Raw genomic sequence first — 24399 nt, forward strand, 5'->3', positions numbered from 1 at the left:
CGCAGGAACCACAGATGGTGACTCAGAGTCAATGGAAGAATCAGCCCAATCGGACTTAGTAGTGAACTTGTCCTCCAGAAACCTATCCTCAGATGAGAGTAGAGTCTTGAATAAGGGATTGGGCTTTGTCCCGACCCCCAATGAGGATTTCCTTCGTCTCCACTGTGAGCTCTCCCAATTCTTCAGAAAAATTAGACTTCAGGTCTTCTTTCAAGATAGTCCCATTGACAATCAGCCGAGGATTCGGGCCTTAAAAAGCCATGTACCTTTATGCCCCCCTCAGCATCCTTCCCATTGTGAGGTTTTGGCATTTGAGAAGGCGGTCATGAATGACCTCCAGGGTCTACACCCCAGACGGAATTTTGTCAACCTACCTAATACAGATCGGAGTGCTCTTAGGACACTGGCATCCGACACCAGCATAGTGATTTAAACCAGCAGACAAGGGAGGCGCAATAGTAGTTATGAATACTACAGGCAGGAATGTCTACGGCTTCTCGGGGATTCCACCTACTACTCTCGGATCACTCGAGACCCGACCAAGAGATTACAAATCGAGATACGAGGAATGATCGAGGAAGCTTGTAGCAATTCATGGATCTCACAAAAAGAAGCAGAGTACTTGGAAACCAAGGATCCATGTGTCCCATATTTCTACTGTCTCCCTAAGATCCACAAAGGGAGGACTCCTCCTCTTGGTCGCCCTATAGTTTCAAGGATAGGTTCGGTCCTTGAACCACTATCCACCTTCTGCGACCATTTTCTACAACCTCTTATAAGAGAGTCTACCACTTATTTGAAGGACACCAAGGATGTCCTAAATTTAATAGACGCCATCAATGCAACTGTTCATGTACATGCCCTCATTACCCTTGATGTGGAAGCTCTGTACACGAACATACCACAAGAAGCTACTCTAAGGGTAGTTGAATCTGCTCTTTTGTCCAATATCTGGGAATCGGCTACTCCTGTCCATTTCATAATGCATTGCGCCACTCTAGCCTTGACAGAAAACTTTTTTCAATTTGAAGATCTTCTTTTCCACCAGGTGCGGGGTACGTCTATGGGGAGCACCTTTGCCCCGAGTCTGGCTTGCCTATATATGTATGATTTTGAAAAGCGGTTTGTGTTGCCCCTTACTAACCCTTTTCATGATAATATCAAACTGTGGCCTCGATATATTGATGACATTTTGATCATTTGGCAGGGTCCACTTTTGGAGGTGGATGCTTTCACAACATGGGTGAACAGGTTAGATCCCCTTTTGAGGTTTACATCCTCAGTGTCCTCCACTGAGATCCCATTTTTGGATCTTTTGATCAGCATTGACAATGGCAAACTTGTTACAAGAACTTACCAGAAAATCACTGACCCTAACAGCCTATTACTTTTATGAAAGCCATCACCCTAGAGCTCTACGAGACAACCTTCCTTACGGTCAATTCCTAAGTGTACGTTGGAATTGCAGCAGTCTACACACATTTACCAATCAAGCGAAGGATCTTTCCAAGAAATTGAGGGAACGCCATTATCCGGTTCATGTGGTGAAAACAGCGCACAAACAAGCCAAATACTGTAACCGGGATACACTATTGTCAACAAATCCTCGATCCTTAGAGAATAAACTGACCTGCGTGACTACATTCACCCCCCCCCCCCTGTCCAACACCATAAAAAAGGCGGTGTTCAAAACATGGAATATTCTGTGTAGTGGAGAACTAGCCATATCTAAACCTCTTTTTGCTTTCAAAAGAACGGCCAACATAAGGGATATGTTGGTCCACACCCGACCTCGACCCCCCGCCATCATTTGCAAACATAGGGCATTGTGGGATACTCCACCGGTTACGGGTCATTTTCCCTGTGGCAATTGTAATGTGTGCTCACTCACGAAACGCACTGACACCCTTGAACTGGACCCAATTGGTACATGGCGGTTACTTAAGCAAACTAATTGCAACACTCGCAATTGTGTGTACTTGATACGTACCCGTGTAACTTGCGATATGTAGGCATGACCACTAGAGCAGTCAAACTGAGAATCAACGAGCATCGCAGCAATATCAGATGTGACCGCACCACAGCCAAACTTACTATACATTACATTGATGTGAATCACAGTCCAGATGATATGTGGTGGGTTATTCTACAGACCAGCCCACTAAAGGACATGAGATCTCTTTTTGAACTTGAACAGCGCTGGGTGTATAAACTTAACACCCATATCAGAGGACTTAATGATGATATCCCGTGAATTAGCCTGCCACATAGATAACCGAATTGACTATGGGGGTCCATTTTAGGATTTTGTCTTTCATCCACCCCTACTTGATTACCCAGATGGGTCCCTAGACAGTGCCCGCTGTCTTCTTCTTGCGGACTGACGCTGTCAATTCTAGGATTTATATTTCCATGATTATTTTTGGGCTTTTCCAATTAATGTCTTTGTTATACCCTGGTCCACTCAATAGTACCTCTGGAAGTGCCTATCATGTGTCCTCCGCTGTGGTTTCTACATTTCTATGCATGTATCCTATGTGGGATGAGGCTCTATGACACTAGAATTTCCTTTATATTAAGGACACTCTTAAGATATCCCGTCTGACCCCCCATTTTTCTGGACGAGGAGCAATTTTTTACCATTACGAGGGGGGTATTATACATAGTCCTCTTTCCATTGTCATTTCACTCGCAACACAGCCGTAGCGCTCGCTCTGCAAGGTCGCCTAGCAACAATATACGCATCATTCTGACGCTCCTGTTCCGGTGTGTGCTTATCTACATGCACGTCACCCCAATCACTGACTTCCAGGTTAAAGGGTTTTTCCGCTCCGCGTCTTCCCTAGACTTACGGGAGCGCGGTCAGGGGTAGGTTCCCTGCTTTGGCGGCGGAGCATTTCAAGTAAGTTTAGGCACTCTATGCCGTTTTTTGGATCGTGTTCAATTACGTGTGCCTAGCCCTCTGATAAACGGGCGCTTCACAGTAACTGCCCAGATTGTTCGACTATTTTAGGTGTGGGGTTGCATCCTTCCACGGGTGTCCCCGTTTTCCTTCTTTTTTGACTTAAGCAATGATGATGCCTAGTTTTTTCTCTCAGACGTAGTATTACTTGCAAATATGTAATATTGTGATCTGTACTTAGCCGACCCTTTACACCAGAGAGGGTCCATTTTGTACAATGCAGTCTGCTTAGTTTTGACTAACCTTTTTACCTTGCAACTATTTATTTAATGGTGCATGGTTTTGGATTTCTACTCAGCCTTACTGTAAGGGATAAGTGTGTCCCGTTTATTGCTAGACTTCTTTAATCACTGGACTCTTTTCAGTTTACTGTAATCTGGGGGTATCAGACAAATGTTTGCCCTTAATGACAGCCATGTTGTGTTTATTTATTCATTGATTAGATAGTTTACGCCCGGCCATTGGGCCGCACCTGTCCCATGAAGCTCTTTTCTCTAATGGGAGGGTAAGCTAACCAACAGACCTTTATGCACTTGTGTCCCACTACCTGCACTAACACTGTGTGTTTTTCACCATCCACAACACTTTTTTTTTTTTTTAATAGTTTTAACTCTTATGTGCAATTACATGTTTGCGGTTGTTACCTGTGTTCTTTTTGATTGCAGGGCGACAGTTAGGAATAGAACGTTCTAGCTACACACGAACATTGTAAGTGACTGGAGTATCGTCAACTGATAGTCTTAATGTATAGGAGTTGTTTGCAGTTGTATAGAAGGCGAAGTATATTCCCATCTGGTTCTGGAGAAGCGTCGCTGGATCCATTTGGACCATTAGAGATGCAAAACATGTTGACCCCGTTGTTAGGGATGGTCTGGTAATTCCACCCGTTCCTCTTTTTCTCCATTATATGTGGTTGAGAGTGTTTTGACCATTACACTCACTTCACTCTCCTCATTATTTTGAGTCTTGGCCTTTATCCTCCATGGTTGATTAAAATTGTTATCCCTAGGTGCTGGGTCCTGAGCCAATTTTAAATATCCTTACTATCACTCTCTTTCTTTTTCTCCTCTTTCCAAGCTCACTTGTGGGGTCTTGGCATGATCGAGTAAAGATCTCCGGCAAAGAGCCCCCCTACGGGGGTGCCCGTCAGACATTGCAGCGCCAGTCTGACGAGGAGCATTTCCGAAGACGAAGCATGACACTCATTTGGGTGTGTGAGGATTCTTGCTCCTAGAATTAGGACTTCTTTCTCCTACTTCCTTTTTGGAACAGTGTATTTTGTTGCCAAGTGAGTCCTCTGTACATCAAGTGTCCTCTGTTCTGGGATCCATGGCTTAACACATTTTTCAAACCTTGAAGGCAAGGTTGCATACAAGACCTCTAAGGAAGGAATGTTAGGAAAATCAGTGGTTTCAGAAGTCAGCTAATCTGATGACAACATATAAATTGCAATATAACAACCACCTTGCTGAAAATACTTTTTGCCCTTTGATTCATTGGCAAGAAGTGGTTACAAACACCTTTTGAAGTTCTGGGGTGCTCACGTGGAAAATCCCATCATGTGGTGTCCACTAGAAAAAGACTTCCACTTCCACTTTCACGTGTTGTATTTTAGGGAATACTTCATACTTTGGGTCAGAAGTGGCCTTTTTTTTTATTTTTACTAAAGACAGACACTGTGTCCACAATGTACTGTATTAGCAAGCAGGGAGGTACAAGGTCCAGGGCATTCGACTGCTGGCTGTTCTGCTTTCAGATCTGCGGAATACAAAAGCACATGAACGAAGTTACAATTTGTTAGAGCAACACAAATGGGGTTTCTACTACAACACATTCACAACATAATTTTCTGCGGAAAGATACAGATTTGATTTCCACAGGGAGAAACACAGAATGCTTCCAGGGGTGTGGAATTTATTAAAATATCTACTTGTCTAGGGGACAGGTTGCTTCTCAAATCTACTTGTCCTGTAAAAAGATCTACTTGTCCCTTTGGTGCCATGTAGTGTGGCGACAAATTATGGCAGCAATTAATAGCCTCTCTGATTATGCCAGGGCTACTACCATAGTAGGGCTTGAATACTTGGAGTTTCAATCCCTACTGTAGCAATTTCCTTATTTTGCCACCTTTCTGCAGATCTGCATACTGGGGCTGGAGGAAGCAGTAAGCAATAGTTCCAGGGCTGGAATGCCTTTGAGTCTGCAAACCTACTAACCTGCATGTTTTAAAGATTTTTACCAGCTTATCTCTAATATTTTCCCATAATAAGAAAGGTTGGACATTTACTCCTGACAATGGCAGAATTAGAACTTCTTCCAGGGTTGGGAAGAAAGTGGCTGGAGGGAAAATGAACTTGCAAATGCTCAATAGATTTTCACATGAGCAAATCTACACATCGTATTTACCCACGCTAAAATACAGTTCACAAATATTTTATAGGGGTTCGACATATACCATGGGTGCACTTTTGTGACTTTCTTTAAGAATTTGGGGCCACAAGTAGGTAGGTTCAGATTTGTGACCTGCAAATTGCAAGTCGCAAATCCGAATGTAGGATGGTGTCCTTGACACCATCTGTGATTCGCAAGGGCTTCGCAAATGCCCACATCATGAATAATCATGAGGTGGGTCGCAATTTGCGACCCCCTCACGAATGGTGGCCTGCTGGAGACAGCAGACCACCATGTCTGTGACTGCTTTTCAATAAAGCAGTTTTTTTGTAATGCAACCAGTTTTCCTTAAAGGAAAACGAGATGCATAACAAAAACGAAAAATGAAACGTTTTCGTTTCATTTTTTCAGAGCAGGCAGTGGTCCACAGGACCACTGCTTACTCTGAAAAAATGTTTACAGTGACATTCACAATGGGAAAGGGGTCCCATGGGGATCCCTTCCCTTTTGCGAAAGTGTTAGCACCCATTTGAAATGGGTGCAAACTGCGATTGGTTTGCGCCCGCGTTCGCGGTCACAAAACAATCCTACATTGCACTGCGAGTTGCAATTAGGAAGGGAACACCCCTTACTAATTGCGAGTTGCAAACCCGTTTTGTGATTCGGTAACCAGGTTACTGAATCGCAAAACTGGGTTTGTGCATCGCAGTGTGCTTTTTACACGTCGCAAACCGCGAAAGTCGCTGTTTGCGACATGCAAAAAGCTACCTACATGTGGGTCTTGGTCCCTAATTAGGTCTGGTGTTAACAAAGACATTTTGTTTTTATTAAACTTCTATTTCTCTCTCTTTCGGCTGGCTTTACTGTGAGTGATCGCATTCTGCTCTTCCACAAGGAGCATATTGGCACACAAAGTAGTTTTGTTCAGTGTCAGGAACTGCAGTGGCAATCAGTGACGTAACGAAACTGGAGGGTGCCCCTTTGCAAAACATGGAGGAGCCCCCTCTCCAGACTCACTCAGGGCAGGTGCTGTGCTGACGGGGCCCCCTGGAGGGTGGCTGCGGGGCCTTTGTTATGCCGCTGGTGGCAACGTGTGCTTTAAGAGTTCAAAAACTTTTTGGGGGGGTTTTGCCAATGTTTGTTACAATGTTGAGGGCCTGGTAGCTCCCACAACAATAAAGTGTTACAAAAGCCATGTCAAAACAAGACACGCATTGATGAAACTAAAAGACTTATAAAAATATGTCAGATCAGTTGGCTTTGTCAGTGTTTGTTTATTTTCATGCTTCCCATAATCGTGTTGAAAATGGTTACACTGATTTTCCATTAGAAATATTTTTGGGAAATACTAGCATGCATCAACACATTTTACTAAATGACACTTCATTTGCATATAATCAGAGAGCATTCTGGGAGCATTATACTTAGCCTCTTAGCCTAAACTTTTCAAACATGTGTGTACACGTTTTTTTTTTTTGTACTGGAACCAACGTCCGTAGTGAAGTGTGACCTTAAAACATTTATTTACAGCACGCACCCTAATAATGAAGGCTTTCAAATAATGAACCATAAATACAAGTTCGAACAGCATTATCCTTTGGAAACACATTACCTCAACTGCAGAGAGTTCAACTCTCTGTAAACAGGCAGCCAAAGGGTTTGTGCTGCAGGGGGTTGGGCTTACTTGTCCCAAGGACAAAGTAAACATAAAAACTTGTTGCCCTTGACCCCAAACAAGAATTCCCGGGCAATAGGAATTCCACATCCCTGGCTTCACTTGCACCTCCAGATGTCCAGAGTCTATATCCTAGGAAATGGAGTTTTGATAAGCTTTCCGAGAGGGTTTAGTTAGCTTCTCCTCATTTGACCCCTGTTCTCCACAGTCTAATCAACAAGTTCATACTACGTAAGCCTAGGAGAGCTTTCGTTGCCCCAGACTGGTCTCGTCAGTGGTGGTAACCTGTACTTTTTCAGATGTCCATTCTGCCGCAGAAGAGACTGCCGATGAGATTGAAACTGCTTTCTGGGATATTGGGCAAAACATTCCTTTTCAGCCTTACATTCCTGAACATGACTGCCTGACTCGAGGGCTCTTGCAGTATGGGCAATGATTGCTGCCTGGCTATTCTGAGACGTGAAGCATCCGTTCACATGGTCTTCATATACACTCAAGTGGAAGCGGTTCTGCATATAATGTATTAAGAACCTAGTGGTTTCAAGCAGCTGCCAGTAGGTTACACTACTATTCTATCCTCTTTGTCTAGCAAAGTTTGCTTTTTTATCTTTTAAAAGAGTTAATTTGACTGCCATGACTATTTATCACACAATGCATCACTCTTCTCTATTCCAGTGATTAAGTATTGCTACAGGTTTTTTTTAAACATGGTTTCTTCTGGTTAGCAGACCTTCTCACTGGATCTTAAATTGTTACTTTTGAAAGCTGGTGGGTCTCCCCCTTTGAATCAATGCAATATGCTGCTTTACTGCACCCTTCATGGAAGGAAGCTATTACATCAGCAAGAAGGGTAATCTTCAGGCTCTTTGTACTGACGAATCGTTAATGGGTTTTTTATAGTAGCAAGTTATTAGAGAGAGAGCCTAGCTTTCTTTCCTTCCTAAAGTCTGATTTTTCACATTAGTAGTACTGTTTCCTTGACAGTTTTTACCAAATGTCCTCTTCCCCTAGGGGTCATTACATTCACCCACCATTAAGAGGGCTTATAATTATTTGGAAAAGACCAAAGAGATTCGTAAGGACAAGCAGTTTTTTGTAGAATTCTGTGCTTTTCAAACAGGACTTAGCCTCCTCTAAGTATACAAAGATGGATAGTATTTTGCGTTGTTTCCTCTTATCAATGTCATGAATGGGACACTTGTCATCAGAGAAGCAGTAACTATCAACCCCTTTGTGGAATTGAGGAAAGCCTTCTTTATTCTCTTAATAAGGGTGCTACTCCAGAGTCAGTTCATTCCTTTATTAAGCATTTTCTGGCCTCTTATTTCATGACCGATACGTTGGTCACTCAAGCTTCTCTTTGTAACTTACTTATCTAAAAGGGTTCATACCTTGAGCCTGATTGTGCTTTACGGGTAAGTTCCTTCATACTCAATTCTACCTTTTAGGAGTATTATGGTGAGGTTGGAAAATTTATCTACAGGTTACGGATGAGATAGTGCATATTTTGTAAGTGCACTAAAAAAACAAGCTGCCTGAAACAAAGTAGACTATTTCTAAGTGGCATTTTTAGGCAAGGCTCATTTGTTGTATTTTGGATAATTGGTCCATAAATCAGTAAATGTTTCTTTCCTGAGCATGTTCTCTATGTATTTGACATGCATGGAGATATTCTACCTATTCTGAATTCACAGAAAATACATAGAGTAATGACTAGAATTATAAGTAAGTAATGTTTCCTTATACTTGTTACTCTTCAGGAGAAGCCCAACAATTTTACAAAGCTAAGATAATTATTCTGTTGTAACAAACAATGAAGACAAGTTGTGATTTTTCAGAAAGCTACCTGCCTGGCTTAATTTTTCCTATTACCTAATTTGTTTTCTGCTGATAGTTGTACTACGGTGATGGCTTTGGATGAAACCCTCCTGTACTGCATATATACAATATCACTATTGCTGTAGGAGCTTCAGGTTACCTTAATGATTCCAATGGTAGAAAAATCAATAACACGTAGTTTGCTGGTTTGTAAGTCTCATCTTTAGTTGATCTTTCAGCAGTAACATTTGTAAAAGACTTTAAATCTCCACTGAAAAACCTGTCTTCATTCACGAGCGTAATGGCCCTTTGCAAAACAGGATCAGAAAGCATCTTGCTTCCATTGATTTAATTTCTCTCTTCTACATCTGTGGCTGCCACCAAACATTCCATATGGTCACAACCCATTTCACACATGCCATCATCTTCAACAGGAAGTCTTTAAAAACAATCGGATTTTCTATTGCTCTTCCCCCGAATGTGATCAATCACAAAATGGTACTCCAAAATCTTAGTTCCCATCTTGACTAACCTGGCTGTGGTTCTTCTGGAATGGGTTCCTATTCTGCCCAACACTGTGGTTCTTCTGGAATGGGTTCTTAATCTGCACTAGAGCTGTATGTGGTCTGTCATAAACACAAAGCAGGCTCCCCACAAATGTGATCTAAATTTTTGTATAGCCAAAGTATAAGCACACATTTCTTTTCCAGTGGCTGAATATTGTTTCTTTGCCTTTCTAACAATGGATTGATTTCCCCTCACTCCCCACCCCCATTTTGTTCTTTGAGTGAATTCATTATAACTTGCATTCACAGTCACCCCTACAGGTAAACCAGAGACCGAGCTGTAATAATCATTTATCAACTCTTTTTTTTTAATTATCTTAAAGGCACACTCGTTTTTCATCAATCTAGAAAACATCTTTTTTTTTTAAATATGAAAGTGGTTCAGCCAAAAAAGAATTGGGTATACATTTTGAGTACAATATGCTGAAGCCTGAGAGGAACATAATTTTGTCTGTCTTTGGAAGCTGGTGCTTCCTCCACAACCCTTACCAGTCCTAACCTTGGTTTAGTCTGCAGTCAGTCATTACACATGTCTGATATTCAATTGGTCTCACACAAAAAACACATTTGAGGGCATTTGCAGAACTTGATCTAGCTTTTTGTTTCATTCTTCAAAATCTTTACCAAAGACTAGAATTTGGTCTTGGAAAACTAGTATCCTTGAAAATAATTTCACTATTGATGGGCTGAAACTTAGTAACTGCCGATGCTAACCGAAATTGTGTGGTTTTCTGCTAGTGTAGAAGCTAAACAATCAATAAAACAAATACGAAGCAAGGTTCAAAGTAATACTTGATACGAAACAGCAAGGTGGGAACAGCCTTTGTGTGGGGCTGGCTTGTAGCACAGTGATTTACTTGGGTTTCTGTACTTATTGACATAACTTCCCTTATTGACACAGCCAGTTGGGCATTTACAGGCAATAGCTTCCCTTATTAACACAGTCAGTTGGGCATTTACAGACAATTAAAAATCATTTAGCTCTATTTGGATATTAAGTTATGAAATGTGCAAACAAAACAAAGTGGCAGTTTGACATATATTCTCATAATCTCATTATTTCTTGTTTCTCAAGTCCTTTTGGTTACTGCAAGCTCAGCACATGTCATTAGACCCTCTGTGGTGGCAATGATATTATGTGAGGAGGTAGACAAAACCACTTGATTCACTCAGTGTAGATAAAGTTTTGAAAATATGCAAGCACTATGCGAAGTAGTGAAAAGCTCATCTTTTTAGAAAGAGGATGTACATCAGCCCAAATAAACTGGTACAAGGAATGTAAATCCTCCACCCCCTTACTTCATTATTCGTTTTATTCTTATTGCGATGAGACAACCATAATTAGCTGTCCACCTCCTCAACAGTTCCTTTGAATTTCGAACTGTGCAACATTTTTGTTAATTCGTGTCTGATGCTAAGTTGAGCTTCACACTGTTTTTTTTCAAAATCTTTTATTTAGCATTTTTACCAAAAATACATGTAGTTGTACAGCAATCATAATACTACATCATATGCGCACTCCTGCATGGGGAGTCTCCGGTATTCTTTGCTGTTCCCATAACTGAAACTGTTACAAAATTTCTCCTTGTACTAAACAACTATAAACCACTGTCATCACACACACTTTCACCCATTGGGGTGGGTTGGGGGGCGGGGAGGGGTGCAGCCTGTCTCATGGAAATGAGTAATTGCTTCTGATAGTAGCAATTGACCTCACTCAGTAGAAACTCTTGTGGGGGAGACAAGCAGTAGTGTGTTGGGCATTACATTTGAGAGCTTTGCTTGGGCCATCATATGCAATATAGGACAATTATTTTTGGGAAAGCAGCAGTGCCCGCAGTCTGGAGAGTGTGAAGCATGTGAATTCCAGTTGGGAGGTAGTCAATCAGCAGCTTCCACCTGCCCGTTTCTTTTCCAAGTGGGGTATATTGAGTTATTTGTTCCATGGTGATGATGCACCAGAGTCTGTGGAACCAAATAGCAATGTGATGTGGCACTGTTAGAAATGGCCCTTTCTGCAGGTTTATCCCCAAACATTTTGCCTTTCTCCTCCTATTCTTCTCACCCTCTTTTAGTTGGCTTTAGCACTCTGGGCACTTTACCACTGCTTATCAGTGCTAAAATGCATGTGCTCTCACCCCTAAAACGTGGTATAATTGGCTTACACCTGTTCGGCTTATTTAATTTACCTGTAAGTCCCTTGTAAAGTGGTATACCATGTACCCAGGGCCTGTATCTTCAATGCTACTAGTGGGCCTGCAGCGCTGATTGCACCACCCACATAAGTAGCCTTTCAAACTTGTCTCAGGCCTGCCAGTGCAGAGTCTGCGCTAGCAGTTTACTGTCACACTTAATTGACAAGCAAAACCACTTGTGAAGGACTAAACTCCCTTTTTAATACACCTAAGTCGCTCCTACACTAGGCCCTTGATAGCCCTATGGGCAGGGTGATGTGTATGTAGAAGGTAGGCCATATATATTCTCATGTGTTCCATATCCTAGTAGTGACAGCCTATTTAGTTTCTCACTACTGTGAGTGTTACTCCTCTCATAGGATTGCAGTGGAACTGCCCTGACATATGCCTATGTGGTATCTTCTGATCTGTGAGGAATAGCATGGGCATGTTTAGTATGTTTGGAATGATAGTGAGAAATCCTGCTTACTTGTGTAGGTGGATTTTTTTATGACTATTCTAAAAATGCCTCTTATAGAAAGTGGACATTTCTCTGTGCTTATAACTCTAGTGCTTTGCAGCCTGACTCCAGTCCACGTCTGGGGCAGAGTGATAGCTCTTCTTGGTGCATACTTTTAGCAGCCGCATGTTTCAGAGGAGAGCTTTAGCACCCGGCACGTTTTTATATACAAATTAAGCACTGCCCTCTATTGATGTCTGGAGACAGGTGCTTTACTTGCAAAGGCTCTCTTGAAGTTACTCCCTGAACAAAGGCATTTCTTAGTGTAAGTAAAGGGGTTGTAGCCCCCTGATTTTAGAGCACTTTTGGAACTGGGACTGAACCTCTGCCAGAGGGACTGCTGAACTGTGCAAAGGGCTCATCTGGGCTGCCCTTTTTTTTGTGTTGCCCTGCTGCCTGGTGTCTGCTGGGTGGTCCAAAGGACTCATCTGGATTGCTTTTCTGTATGCTTTCCTGTATGTTGCCCTGCTGGACTACCAAGGTTCTGTTGGGGCGGCTAAGAGGAGTTGCCACTTGAACTCCATGTTGTGTGCTGTCCTGCCTGCCCCTTTTGTGTCCCGTCCTGTCGTCCCCTCCACCCCCACCAACCCCCTCCATGGAGCCCAGCATATTGTTTGGCGAGTACTTTATATTGTCCCTAAGCACCTGAGGAGCACCCCTCTTTATAACTCTTTGGAGCACGAGGAGCGTTTGTTCCTAATATTTATTCTGTGCGTGGTGAGCACCTTCCAGTTTAGGGCAGTATGATGCTTGGCCATCCCACTATATGCCTGGGTAGGGCCCAGTCCGCTGAGGTAATATCCTCTATAATGTCTTGTCTCAGTCCCAGTATTAGGGTTCCAGAGTCTGCCAATATTGGATACCCCAGTGTCCCTTTAGTATGCCCCAAGATTTCCTTGCTGAAGGTCTGTATCACCAAAAAGACCACTAAATGTGCATGGTATGTTCAGGAGCCTGTCCATAGCACCAACATGTGTCAGAGGCACAGGGAAACATACGCTTGAGATGTATGGGTGTTAAACACCATTTGATACATTTGCCTATAGGCATATTGTCTTTGAGAGATACAGCGGTGCATTTTCCAAATTTCCCCTAATAATCCATCCATTGGTTGTCAGACTTCTTTTCACTTTCCCTCACCATCCATTCATAGATATAGCATAGGTGTGCCACCCAGTAGTAGCCCACCAGCTCAGGAATGCCAAACCCCACCTCTCCCTGGTAGCTATCAAGTGTGTTGCCAGGGTGCGACAGTCCTCTCCATCCCCCAAATAAATGCTATTATTATTATTGTTATTAATATGATTATTATTATCTTATGTCGCTGGTAGTGGTATGTGTTGAGAGGGATTGAAACATGTTTAGTAGGATATAGAGAATGTTCATCTGGACTACATTGATTCGCTCCAGGCAGTATACGTAGAGGGGACACCAGCGCAGCAGGTCTTCTAGGACGTCTCTATGGATCTAGGCCCACTTATCGGTGGTCCACCCATTCGCATATTTGTAATATTAAGGTCTAGGTATCTAATAGACTGGGAAGACCAGGGAAAGACCAAGGTTTTAAATGATCTGTACCTTTGAGGTCAAGATTATAAGATTCAGTATTTGTGCTTATTGACCTTGAAGCCTAAGGTCAACTGAAAGCAATTAATTAGGTCTATTACTTTTGGGGAGGGACTTTGATGGGTTGGTCAGCATGAGGAGCAAGTTGTCAGCAAAGAGGCAGGCCTCGTGTGATTCTTGTAAAGTGAATGCTCGACACCCTGCTTAAGGCCCGTATCTGTATAGTCAGGGGTTCAGCAGGTAGAGCAAAGAGAAAAGGGGGAAAGCGGGCGTCCCTGCTTGGTTCCCTAGACCAACATGAAGCTACAGCATCATTGGCTGTTGATCCTAACTGATGTGGGGGATTTATATCCTGCCCTTAATCCACTAGGCCAGTTGGCGTTTGTCCATCACAGTGCCCAAGAAGGCCTAGCTGATGTAGTTGAATGCTGTTTCAGCATCAAGTGAGAGGATGATAGATGAGTGTTTACTCTTGTGAGCTTTTTGATTGAGTTGAGCAAGTCTCCTTCCATCTGCTCCCTGCTGTTTTTTGGATGAATCCAACTTGGTCAGGATCAGTCAGCCCGGGAAAAAGGGGTTCCAGGCTCATTGCTAAGATTTTCATGTAGAGCTCTGCATCCCTGCTAAGGAGGGTGCAGAGTGCTTGCCCAGCTTCAGGATTAGTGCATTTTCAGCATCGCAGATTGTGAAAGTTGAATATGATAATGTTGTGAATGAATTGAACACAGTAGGCATGTGGTCGTTCAAGACGGGAAAAAAATGTTTGCAGAGTTCCAATAGGACACCATCTGTGTTGGGCTTTTTCCCTAGCAACATGGCTTTCAATGCATGCCTTAGTTTTGAGTTATCTATGGTGACCTGAAATGCTTGCCTCTGGTCCCAAGAACAATCTCTGCTTCGAGCGTATTGCTAATCAGTCTGGCTTCCCTGGCATAGTCAATCGCAATAGATTGAATTACACCACAAATTGTCGCTTTGAATGCAACTTAAACTGGGAATAAGTTAAGAGCACAGTATTCCCTATTTTCTGAGTCTGTTGGGATATCCATTTTCATTCGCCACCTGTTGTCTCTCAAAGAAGGTGGACAGCATTCTACCCAGGTGACGTCTATGTGGTCATGATCTGAAATGTATGTCGATCTAAGGACAGATTCTGGACACCTTAACAAGGAGTATGTGATGAACACATACTCTGTGCATGAGTATGTATTGTGCACATGGCAAAAGAAGGAATAGTCCATGTCATGGTTTAGGTAATGCCATGCATTTGTAAGTTTTAGTACAGTAGTCTTATTTTTTTAGGTCTGCTGACATCGCTCTGATACCACAATAGGATTTTTTGTCTTAGAAACCTTTCATGGCCCCATATATTTAGTTGCTACTTGTACCCCCTACCCCCCCCCCCCAATCCCCACCCTAAACCCCCCTTGAGGTATTGCAAAGCTGTGTTTTAGTGTTGTGCACAGTTTTATTAGTTTTCGTAGTGTAGATGTTTACAGTGTCTTAAGGGAACTCATGGTGCTGCAGCTGAATGTTAACGTAAAACTACTGTTTATTTCTGTTGATACCAATGTTACCTTTACCTGTGTATGCATTACACAGTATGGCCACCCTAGCTATTTTACCTCCCCAGCTGAGGCCCATACTTGGTGTGAGTATTATATGTATCACATACAAGTTTGGTTCATTTTAGGTAGGTGTTTTTTTGTGAAAATATGTCTGGTTTCCTACTTAAAATATAGCTCCCATAGCTGATGTATTTTATTCAGTGAGTTCGGGCACTCACAACCATTAGAAAATTTTGATACATTGAAAGGCTCTGGACCCACATGGATATCAAGTCTGAGCTTTGTTCCTGCGTCTCACCCCCGCCCCACCCCCCTCACCTTCTTAACAAATAATGTTATGCTTCTGGTGTCTGCTTCCGAGCACATTAAAGTGCCCCACTTCTGGTTGGTTGGTTGGTTGGTTACTGAGGATGGGCCAAGCTTCAGCCTGGGACCGCCCTTTATTTTCTTCAGATGAGATGACATCCACTTTGGCCTATTCATTGATCTATCAATTCACCCTCAGGGTATGGGGTCATCAAACAGCCTGCCATTCAGAGTAGAGCTCTTGTCAGCCTGATATGTCGGGTTTGTCGTTCTCAATTGGGTGGTTGTTGGGGGAGGCAGCTATTTTGCATCTGTGAATGACAACAGAAGTTGTCCTGGTACAGCTGTGTTGGCCAGTTCCTATAGTTGAGCTCTTTCTCCCTGGCGACTTTCAAAAGAGTTTGCTGGGTCGTCCAATTAGCAGACTCTTGCGATAATATCTGGTGTGTGGTTCGGAGTAGGATGTAGCCACAGCAACCCATTGCAAGTGATTAAGCCTGATTGGGGAGGGCGTCCACATCTCCTTGAATAGACTGTAGTAGGTTACAAATGAAACCCAAAATATCATCGCCCTCCAGGCCTATAGAGATTAATCTGATTTAGATGTAAATGCACTGCTTTCTATTTTGAAGGTTGCCTCATTTGTAACTCTGTTTTCATTCTGTTGGAGAATGAACCATGCACCAGAGGAGTTCCTTCTATGTGTACATCAGTGTTGCATTCTAGATCATCTACTCTAGATCCCAGCTCGGATATTTCCCCTCGTAACTCATGCAGGCATGTCTTAAGTTCTCCTTTAATGGAGTCGATCTCTGTGTAGTTCTCACCCAGGAACCATTACATGTATTCCATAGAAATGGCACCTCATCCACTCTCGGGCAGGCTGCCTCCTTGTATAATCTTTCCCTCTTCAACATTGTTATTTTAAAAGTGAGTCTTCTAGAGCTTTAACATTTTTTTATCCTTTCATACTTCACTGTTCCTGTGCTTCTAACGGGCAAAACATTAAACTGTAGGAAATCACCCTTTGTGATCACTCTGGATTTCCCTAATTTTGAATAACCCTATATCATTACTGACTATAGAACTCTGAGTACTTTACCCCAGCTAACCAAAACTAAAGCGCCCCTTTTAACATGGTCAAATTGCCATAATCCTAATTGGTATATTTAACTTGCCTGTAAAATACAAAATAAACTAATATTACGACGTGGTAGTTAAATGCCACTAATGGACTGCAGCACCTATTGTGTTTTCCAGTTCAGTTGCCTACCTTTGTAGCGGACAATAGCAGTGCAATTCGACCTGTTAAAATGAAAATCTTTGACAGGTCAAAATTGCCTCTTTAAATATTAATAAGTGGTCCCCTATGTAGGCTTGTAGCCCACATGTCAGGGTACATCATATTTAAAAGGAGGACATGTCGAAATGTAATATTAACATGTCCTTACAGTGACTAGCACCCAAAAGCTGTTCTCACTGTGGCAGGCCTAGCTGACCTATGTGGAAAAAGTGAAATAGAGATTAAAATACTAATACTGTAGCTTTAGAATGGGACCAGCAAGAAAAATAATCAAACAACTATTTTAAGTTATTAAAAATATAATTCAATGGTGAAATTAGATTTTTAATGTATATTAAGGAAAAGTAAATTTTAGAAAGTTACCTTTGCCTTACCTGGAGTTTATAAAGGCTTATTTGCCTTAGCTCTCTAGCTTTTCTCTGCCAGTAATAAACTTTGAATAGGTGTGAAATGCCTCCCAGGCTCAAACATTAGGCTGTGAGCATCCTATTTCATACTACAGTGCGGAGTCCAACTTAAGTGTCAAATCATGCTTGACAGGTCTGCTGGGTTACTGTAAAACTCTTGAGGCACAATTGAAAGGGGAGGGGACAGGATGCCAAGACAATTCTTGTGGATCCACTGTTTGATTGCTACCAGACTTCTGTTGCATGGTTTATTGTGGGTACAGTGCCTGCTGCCACATGGATTTTAGTGAACAAAATTATAAGAAGGAAGCGAGAATTACTATAGTACACTCCTCACACTCACCCTAGCCCTAAGAGCCCATGTTTAGAATGGCTGTAGAATTTGACCATCTTGAAACTGCCCAACTTGGGTAGGGTTAGCCCTGGAAACTTTTACTTCATTGGTTAAGATGTGCCCATGAGTCATTCCCACACACTAGATAGTGCCAGCCATAAATGTGGCACCTTCAACAGAACACTTCCTGAACTAGTGGAAGTTGAAACAAGGACTTGCCTGCTTTCTACGACCTGAAAGAAGTCCTGAAGGACAGGACCTGCTCCCTCTTGTACCCACGGTAAAGAACTGGACTCCAATTGTCAAAAGGCTGGCCCGCTGTTCAAGGTACAGGCATACAATATGGTGCAAGAGGTATTTTCCTGGAAGAAGCCAGCTGATCAGTGTTAACTGGACATCCGCTGGGCCCTGCTGTTGTCCTCTCCCCGACACCCTGTAAGTCCGAGTGCCTCACCTGAGGTCCTGGGGGTGTTTTAGAAGTCTACTTCTGTGTTTGGGACCCAAAGGACAAATTGAGGAGGTAAATTCTTTGACCATGACGAAGCTGGTTGGTTTATCCCTACCACACTCCATTGTGGTCAGCCTCAAATTGTGCCTTGGCCCTGGTCAACCTCGACTTTTAAGTATCATTGGCACTTTATGCTTTTTTGCATTATACCTATTTAGGTCATGTCTTCGGTTCCCCTTATTGCATTCTTGTCATTCAGGTTTCATTTTGTTTATTACATTTTACTGTATTGCTCTAATTCATTTTGGGATTTTTATAGTTTTGCAGTTTGAATTTTTTTACTGTTTAGATTCCTGCATAAATATTTTACACTTTGCCCTAAGTTAACCTGTCTGATCTATGCCATAGCTGACATCGGGGTTGAGCTCAGGTTAATTTAGTTGCATTGAGGGTTCCCCCAACAAGGGTTGTGATTGGTCTTTGAGATAGGTAGTCACCCATCCCAAATAATTCATTTTCCTATAATAACCATATTCCGCTTAATTTTTCCAAATTCATGGAGCATTTCATAGATGCCTACCTCTCAATGTGTAATTCTTAATTTACTGACTTATAGGTGTTTAGGATGTACAAACAAGAATATGCTACAATACCTCTTTGAATATCAGCATGGTGGCAAATTACTTCATTGGTAACTCCAGGTCCAAGAACCTAAAAGTCCATATTGGAGGAACTTGCTTCGCATATTGTGGTCAAGTATTCTTTACTGTGTGCACTGGTAAATGCTTTCACCACTATGTAATCATCAGTGAAAACTGCAGATTTTGTCCAACACCTTTATAGTGTCTGGTTTCTGTGCCGCTGCCAGTTCACTCCCTGAGGGCATGGGCTGATTTGAAATCTAGTCTGGTTCTTTGACCCAGATGCCAAAGACCGCTTCAGCTTTCCAACATTTAATAGCATTTAGTACCATTGTCTGGCTCCTGATCTTTCTTCAGGCTGAGATGGCTATGCTTATATGCAGCCTTTAATCTCTTGAAACACAGAATATGTTTATCTGTATAGCTCCGGTTTTCAAGTGTATAATATTTAACATATATAGTCTTGGTACTTTTTTGTTTAATCTCTGAGTTAGGGCAACATGACTTTACCTAGTCCGATTCCCTGAATGGGATTTGCAGTTGTTTTCCCTGTATTAAAAAATACACTTCTACCAAGGTTCGATTTTTCTTTTTATATGCACTGATGCACAATAGGAGAACAATGTTGCCTGTTAACTGATGGCAGATGCATCAGTATCTCTTACCCCAATTTGTAGATGCCTGGCAGAGGCTAAACAATCTCATTAAGCTGTTGTTGGATGTCTGCATATGTCACTAAGGGTAAACATGTTTGGGTTATTTTTTTCCTATAGCACTCCTACAGCTCAGAGTGTTATGTCCCTTTCCATAAAATAATCACAATAAACAGGATAGACTTTTAAAGTAAGGGTAGATTGGGCGGATCTGTTTGTACAATGAAGTACAGGGCAGCTTTTTAAAGAACATACTGAAAAGGTGAGTTTTTATGTTTTCTGAATGTAAGGAGAGTGGGTTGAGTTCTCCTGTCCAGACGCCAGGAGTTTCAGGCAGTTAGTAGTGGAACATGTAAAACAACTGCTTCTGAGCGAGAGAGGTTTTTAGCTTCTGTATTTCTATCCTTAAGCAATTTTGCTAAATGGCAGTTATCTTGGCCAAATATCTGGGCTTATTGTTATAAATTGTTTTGTACACAAGAATTTTTTTTTAAATTATTTTCTTTCTGTTAGTGATAGCCAATGGAGATTTGGGTGATGCGATTCACTTTTTTTGTCACAGTGGCTGGCCTGGCTTCTGAATGTAAAACAGCCTTTACTGGAGCAAGTGAGGAAGGATGGATATCTGCTAGGGTAGCATTTTCAAATTTCAACCAGATACTAATAAATGTTTCATCTGTTTTCAGATGGTCCCGCAAGATCGATATTTCATCATTTTCTTGAAGTAGTCGCAGCAGTTAGCGGAGCTGTTCACATTGATGTGTGGAGTGAATGCGAAAGTTGAATGGATGGTAAAATCCAGACATTTTACTGTTGCCAAATGGTGATAGTTAGAAATCATTCCCAATTTGTCCAACATCAGTAGATTAAACATGTTTATTTAGGCACGATGAGGAGGAATTTTGTTCTTAGTTAGGTGACCATTACGAATTTGCCTGACATACAGTTTCATGCATCCTGTGTCATAAAAAATAGCATGAATTAAATAAAGGACCATCTGCCAGTATGCAAAATTCCTGGACTGGTGAACTCTATGTTGGCCTCAGAGAGAGAAAATTGCAGTCGCTTCAAGAATGCATGCTGATGGGTCCTCTGATATTTGGATGTGAGTTTTTTTTTTCTGTTTTTTTTTTTTTTTTTAAATAAACGATCATGTTATGTATCTCTCTTAAAACATTCTGCCCTCTCTCAATTAGATGGAATTATGATGTATGCATGATTTGGTTTTGCAGTTAAGTAACTTTGCAGTCTTCTCACCTATGACTCTCTAGTTTCAGATTGTGTTCTACCTGTTTAGGTCTATAGCTCCTGTTTTCTCAGAATTGTTGGTATCTCACATATGTCTTATTTTTTTCTTAAGGAATTACCTTTTTTTGGCTTTCCTAATGTGAATCCACCTAACTAAGACAGCTTTGCATAAACATCATTGTTATAATCCAAACTACTTTTGTTGCAGCCTCCACCCGCTTTGTGAAATGTGAAAAATGTCATCATTTTTTTGTTGTGCTGTCAGAATCTGACTCTAAAAAGAGCATTCACAAAGAGCCTGAAACAGCAGCAGAAGCCGTAAAACTGGCATTCCAGCAGAAGCCGCCGCCACCCCCCGAAAAAGGTAAGCATGCAACAAGGATGAGTGTGATTCTAGTGCAGCCAATTTGGTCATTGTAGTTTAGGATTCTCTTGCAGTACATTTTGCAGATGGTGTCATATACCCTTAATTCGTTTTTAATGTTGCTTAACATGCAGGCAGTGACTTCTCAATTTCAGTGTTACATTATGCTTTTAGAAATTTCAATGGGGCTACAAATTCTGTTTGTCAGACAGAGCGATCTTGTCTGTAAAGTGTCCCGTTTTAAGTAAAGGCAAGCAGGGAGAAAATAGTAAAGCTGACTCACCTGCATAAAAAAAATCAACCAACCATATTGAACACAGGAGACCGACTAATGGTACTATTTTACTTCTTCTTAAGATGTGTTCTTTGTAGTTGCATTTGGCCTGTTTACCTTAGGACTTCTAGTTATGCATACCATTATGACAACTGGTCATGGTTTGAACATTCTCATTGACCCTCTGAGCAGTGTTGATAATGGCCTTTGTTCCTGTATAAAACGTTTAAAGTAACTATCCTGAGATGAATGCTGATTTGCTCAGCTATGGAGCCATACATTTGTGCCCCTTTCGCTCAGCCCAAGTTCTGGTATCTTGCCAGGTCTTGCCTACTTGTCTGCTTTTGGCGAATTAGTAATGTGTTGGTAACAGGTTGTGGCACTGATGTAATGGAAGAAGAATATGTGGTGCTGGCAGTGTTAGAGCCATTTTATACATTAAATTCTTGTTCCAATTTTCATTATCAAGACCTCATAGTTAATCGCTGTTTCCTCCTGGTTCATAATTGTATTTTTATTTTGTTTTTTTCTCTGCAAAAGTTTGTTTTTGTAGTGGAAAGTTTTTTTGTCTTTCTATTGCTTCAGTGATTGCAGTTTCAGTGGTGTATGTGTGCTGCTGGCATTGTATTGTATTGTATTGTATTAGTATTTATATAGCTCTTACTACCCCTGACGAGGAGTCGAATCGCTTTTTGGCGAGTAGCACGCTACTCCGAAACCCAACAAGAATTAGTTATGGATTAGTATCGGGAAATATGAGTACAGTTTTAGTATTATTGTGAGTTAATTCGAGCCGCGGATGTGAGAGTTTGTTAGTTCGATTGACTGGAGGGGTGGAGGAGGAAAGAAATCCAGAAGTGTTAATTGGGAGTATATCCCTCATTTACTCATCCCAAAGGCTTGGGATGAGTAAAGGGAGATGGAGGAGGGAAGAGTCTGTGGAAGGGTTAGGGAGATCATAGTAGCAGGGTGAGATAAATGAGGGCAAATTTAGTAGGGTTGTTTGGGAGATCATGGCAGTAGAGTGAGGTTTGGTGAGTTAGATGTGGAAGCGGAGGGAAGAGCTTAGGCAGAGTTATTTATGAGCTTAAAGTAGTAGAATGGATTTGTGATGAGTCACAGTGGGAATGGAGGATAGATTGATAGAGACATGACATATGATGATGGGTAGATAGGTGTGATAATATGAGAGCAGGGATTCATAGATATCTAGTTTAACAACCCACCCGGGAGCCATGCAATGACCCACGAACATGCCAAGCACAGAACATACACACATAAATATATACACACACACACATACATATACATATATATGTACATACAATACATAATTAGAACCATGGGTAAATATACTTAGTCAAACAGGTTTAAAGAGTGCGTGTGTATTTTATTGTTATCAAATAGTAGCGATACATATTTTCTAAAGAACTATACATAACTAGAAATATACACATAATCAGAAAAAATATTTATCAACATAGGCATATGCAGTCCATAGTTGTTTGAATATGGTGGTTATGAAGGAAAGAGCCAACTCTTGAGTAGTTTTCTGAAGACAAGAAAGTTATCTGTGGCTCTTATAGTTGGGGGGGGGGGGGTTAATGAATTCCATAGTTTGGCTGCTTGAACGGAGAAGGATGTACCACCTGTAGGCTTTCTTGTATGGTGGTGTTCTAAGGCGGGGTGCCAATCCTGAGCGAAGGTTTCTTTGTTGGATGTATCTGGTTATTTTGTTTCTGATAAAAAGCAGTCCTGTTCCATGTATGGCTTTGTGGGTGATACAAAGCAGCTTGAAAGTGCATTTTCTGGTAACAGGTAACCAGTGTAGTGCTCTCAAGGCAGGGGAGATGTGGGCTTGCGGCTTTACATGTAATAGTAGCCTGGTTGCGGAGTTCTGAATACGTTGTAGTTTTTTCATAATAGATAGAGATGATCCATGGTAGAGGCCATTGGCATAATCCAGTTTGGATAGTACAAGCGAGATAGTAGCTTGCACCTAGTGTGGAAATCCGAGGTGGGGGAAAGATGCGTTGTAGAGTCTTCAAGGTGATGAAGCTTGTTCGTGCTAATTTGTTCACTTGGGCATTCATAGTTAACTTGGAATCCATGGTGATTCCAAGGTTTTTAACTTCCTTGGATAATTGAGGAGGTGGTCCGAGATAGTCAGGCCAGACTCACAGAGGGTCATAACTTTTCCAGTCACCACATATGAGTATTTCTGTTTTGGAGGTATTTAGTTTGAGATGGCTCCAGGTCATCCACTGATCAACGGCTCTGAGGCAACTGAAGATTTGAGTTTTCAATATTTTTGGGGCATTCAAATTTATGTAGTAGTTGTGTGTCATCTGCATAGTTGTAGCATGTGAGATGAAAATCATTGATCAGTTCTGGTAATGATATCATGTAGATGTTGAAAAGCTAAGGTGAGATGATTGATATTTGGGGGATCCCTGCTTTTGTGAGGTAGGGTTTGGACGAGAAGGGGGACGAGTAGATGATATTAGATCTTTTTTGAAGATAGGAAGTAATCCAGTCGAGAGCAGTCCCTTGTATGCTGGGGCTGTGTTGGCTGTTAGTTGTGTTTCTAAGTCATCAAAATTGAGTTTGCTCCATGGTCGATAGGTGCATGTATGTAAGTAGTTGTGGGGTGTGTTGATTTGTGGAGTTTTATGTCGGAAGGTTATCAAATGGTGGTCTGCCCAAGTGATTGGCGTGATGCTATGAACGGTAACTAGTTCAGGCTTAGCCAAAATGACATCTAGGATGTGTCCAGCAATGTGTGTGGGATTGTGTACAATCTGATGCAGGTTCAATGCGACTAGGCCAGTGGTGATAGCTTTTGGATGGGGCATATTGGGTTTGTCAAACCAAATGTTTAGATCCCCAAGAATGCATAGGTTGGAGTATAGTGTAATAAGGTTTGAGCATGTATCTAGAAAAGCATCTGGAAATGTGGAGTTGTTAGGTGGAGGTCTGTAAAGGAGGAGAAAGATTCAGGAGGAAGTTGGAGTAGGGTGGCATCTAGTATGGAGGGCTTCACAACCTTGTATGGAAATGTTGTCTGTTTTACTGAGGTTTATTGCCTGTTTGAATATAATAGCTAGTCCACCTCCTCTCTTGCCTATACGGTTTTGTGTGATGGTTTGATAGCCTGGAGGAAGGGCTTCGTGCAACACTG

At 41.7% G+C, this 24399-nt stretch overlaps 1 protein-coding gene across 1 annotated transcript in view; it reads left to right on the top strand.

Moving 5' to 3' along the window:
- Positions 1 to 24399, top strand: part of CLPX (caseinolytic mitochondrial matrix peptidase chaperone subunit X) — a 360248-nt gene that overhangs the window by 77087 nt on the left and 258762 nt on the right. Inside the window, exon 4 of the mRNA XM_069222819.1 lies at positions 20789 to 20967. Coding sequence (XP_069078920.1) covers positions 20789 to 20967 — 179 coding nt within the window. The remainder of the gene's footprint in view (positions 1 to 20788; positions 20968 to 24399) is intronic.

The sequence above is a fragment of the Pleurodeles waltl genome, chromosome 3_1 (assembly GCF_031143425.1).
Source record: "Pleurodeles waltl isolate 20211129_DDA chromosome 3_1, aPleWal1.hap1.20221129, whole genome shotgun sequence".
Lineage (NCBI taxonomy): Eukaryota > Metazoa > Chordata > Amphibia > Caudata > Salamandridae > Pleurodeles > Pleurodeles waltl.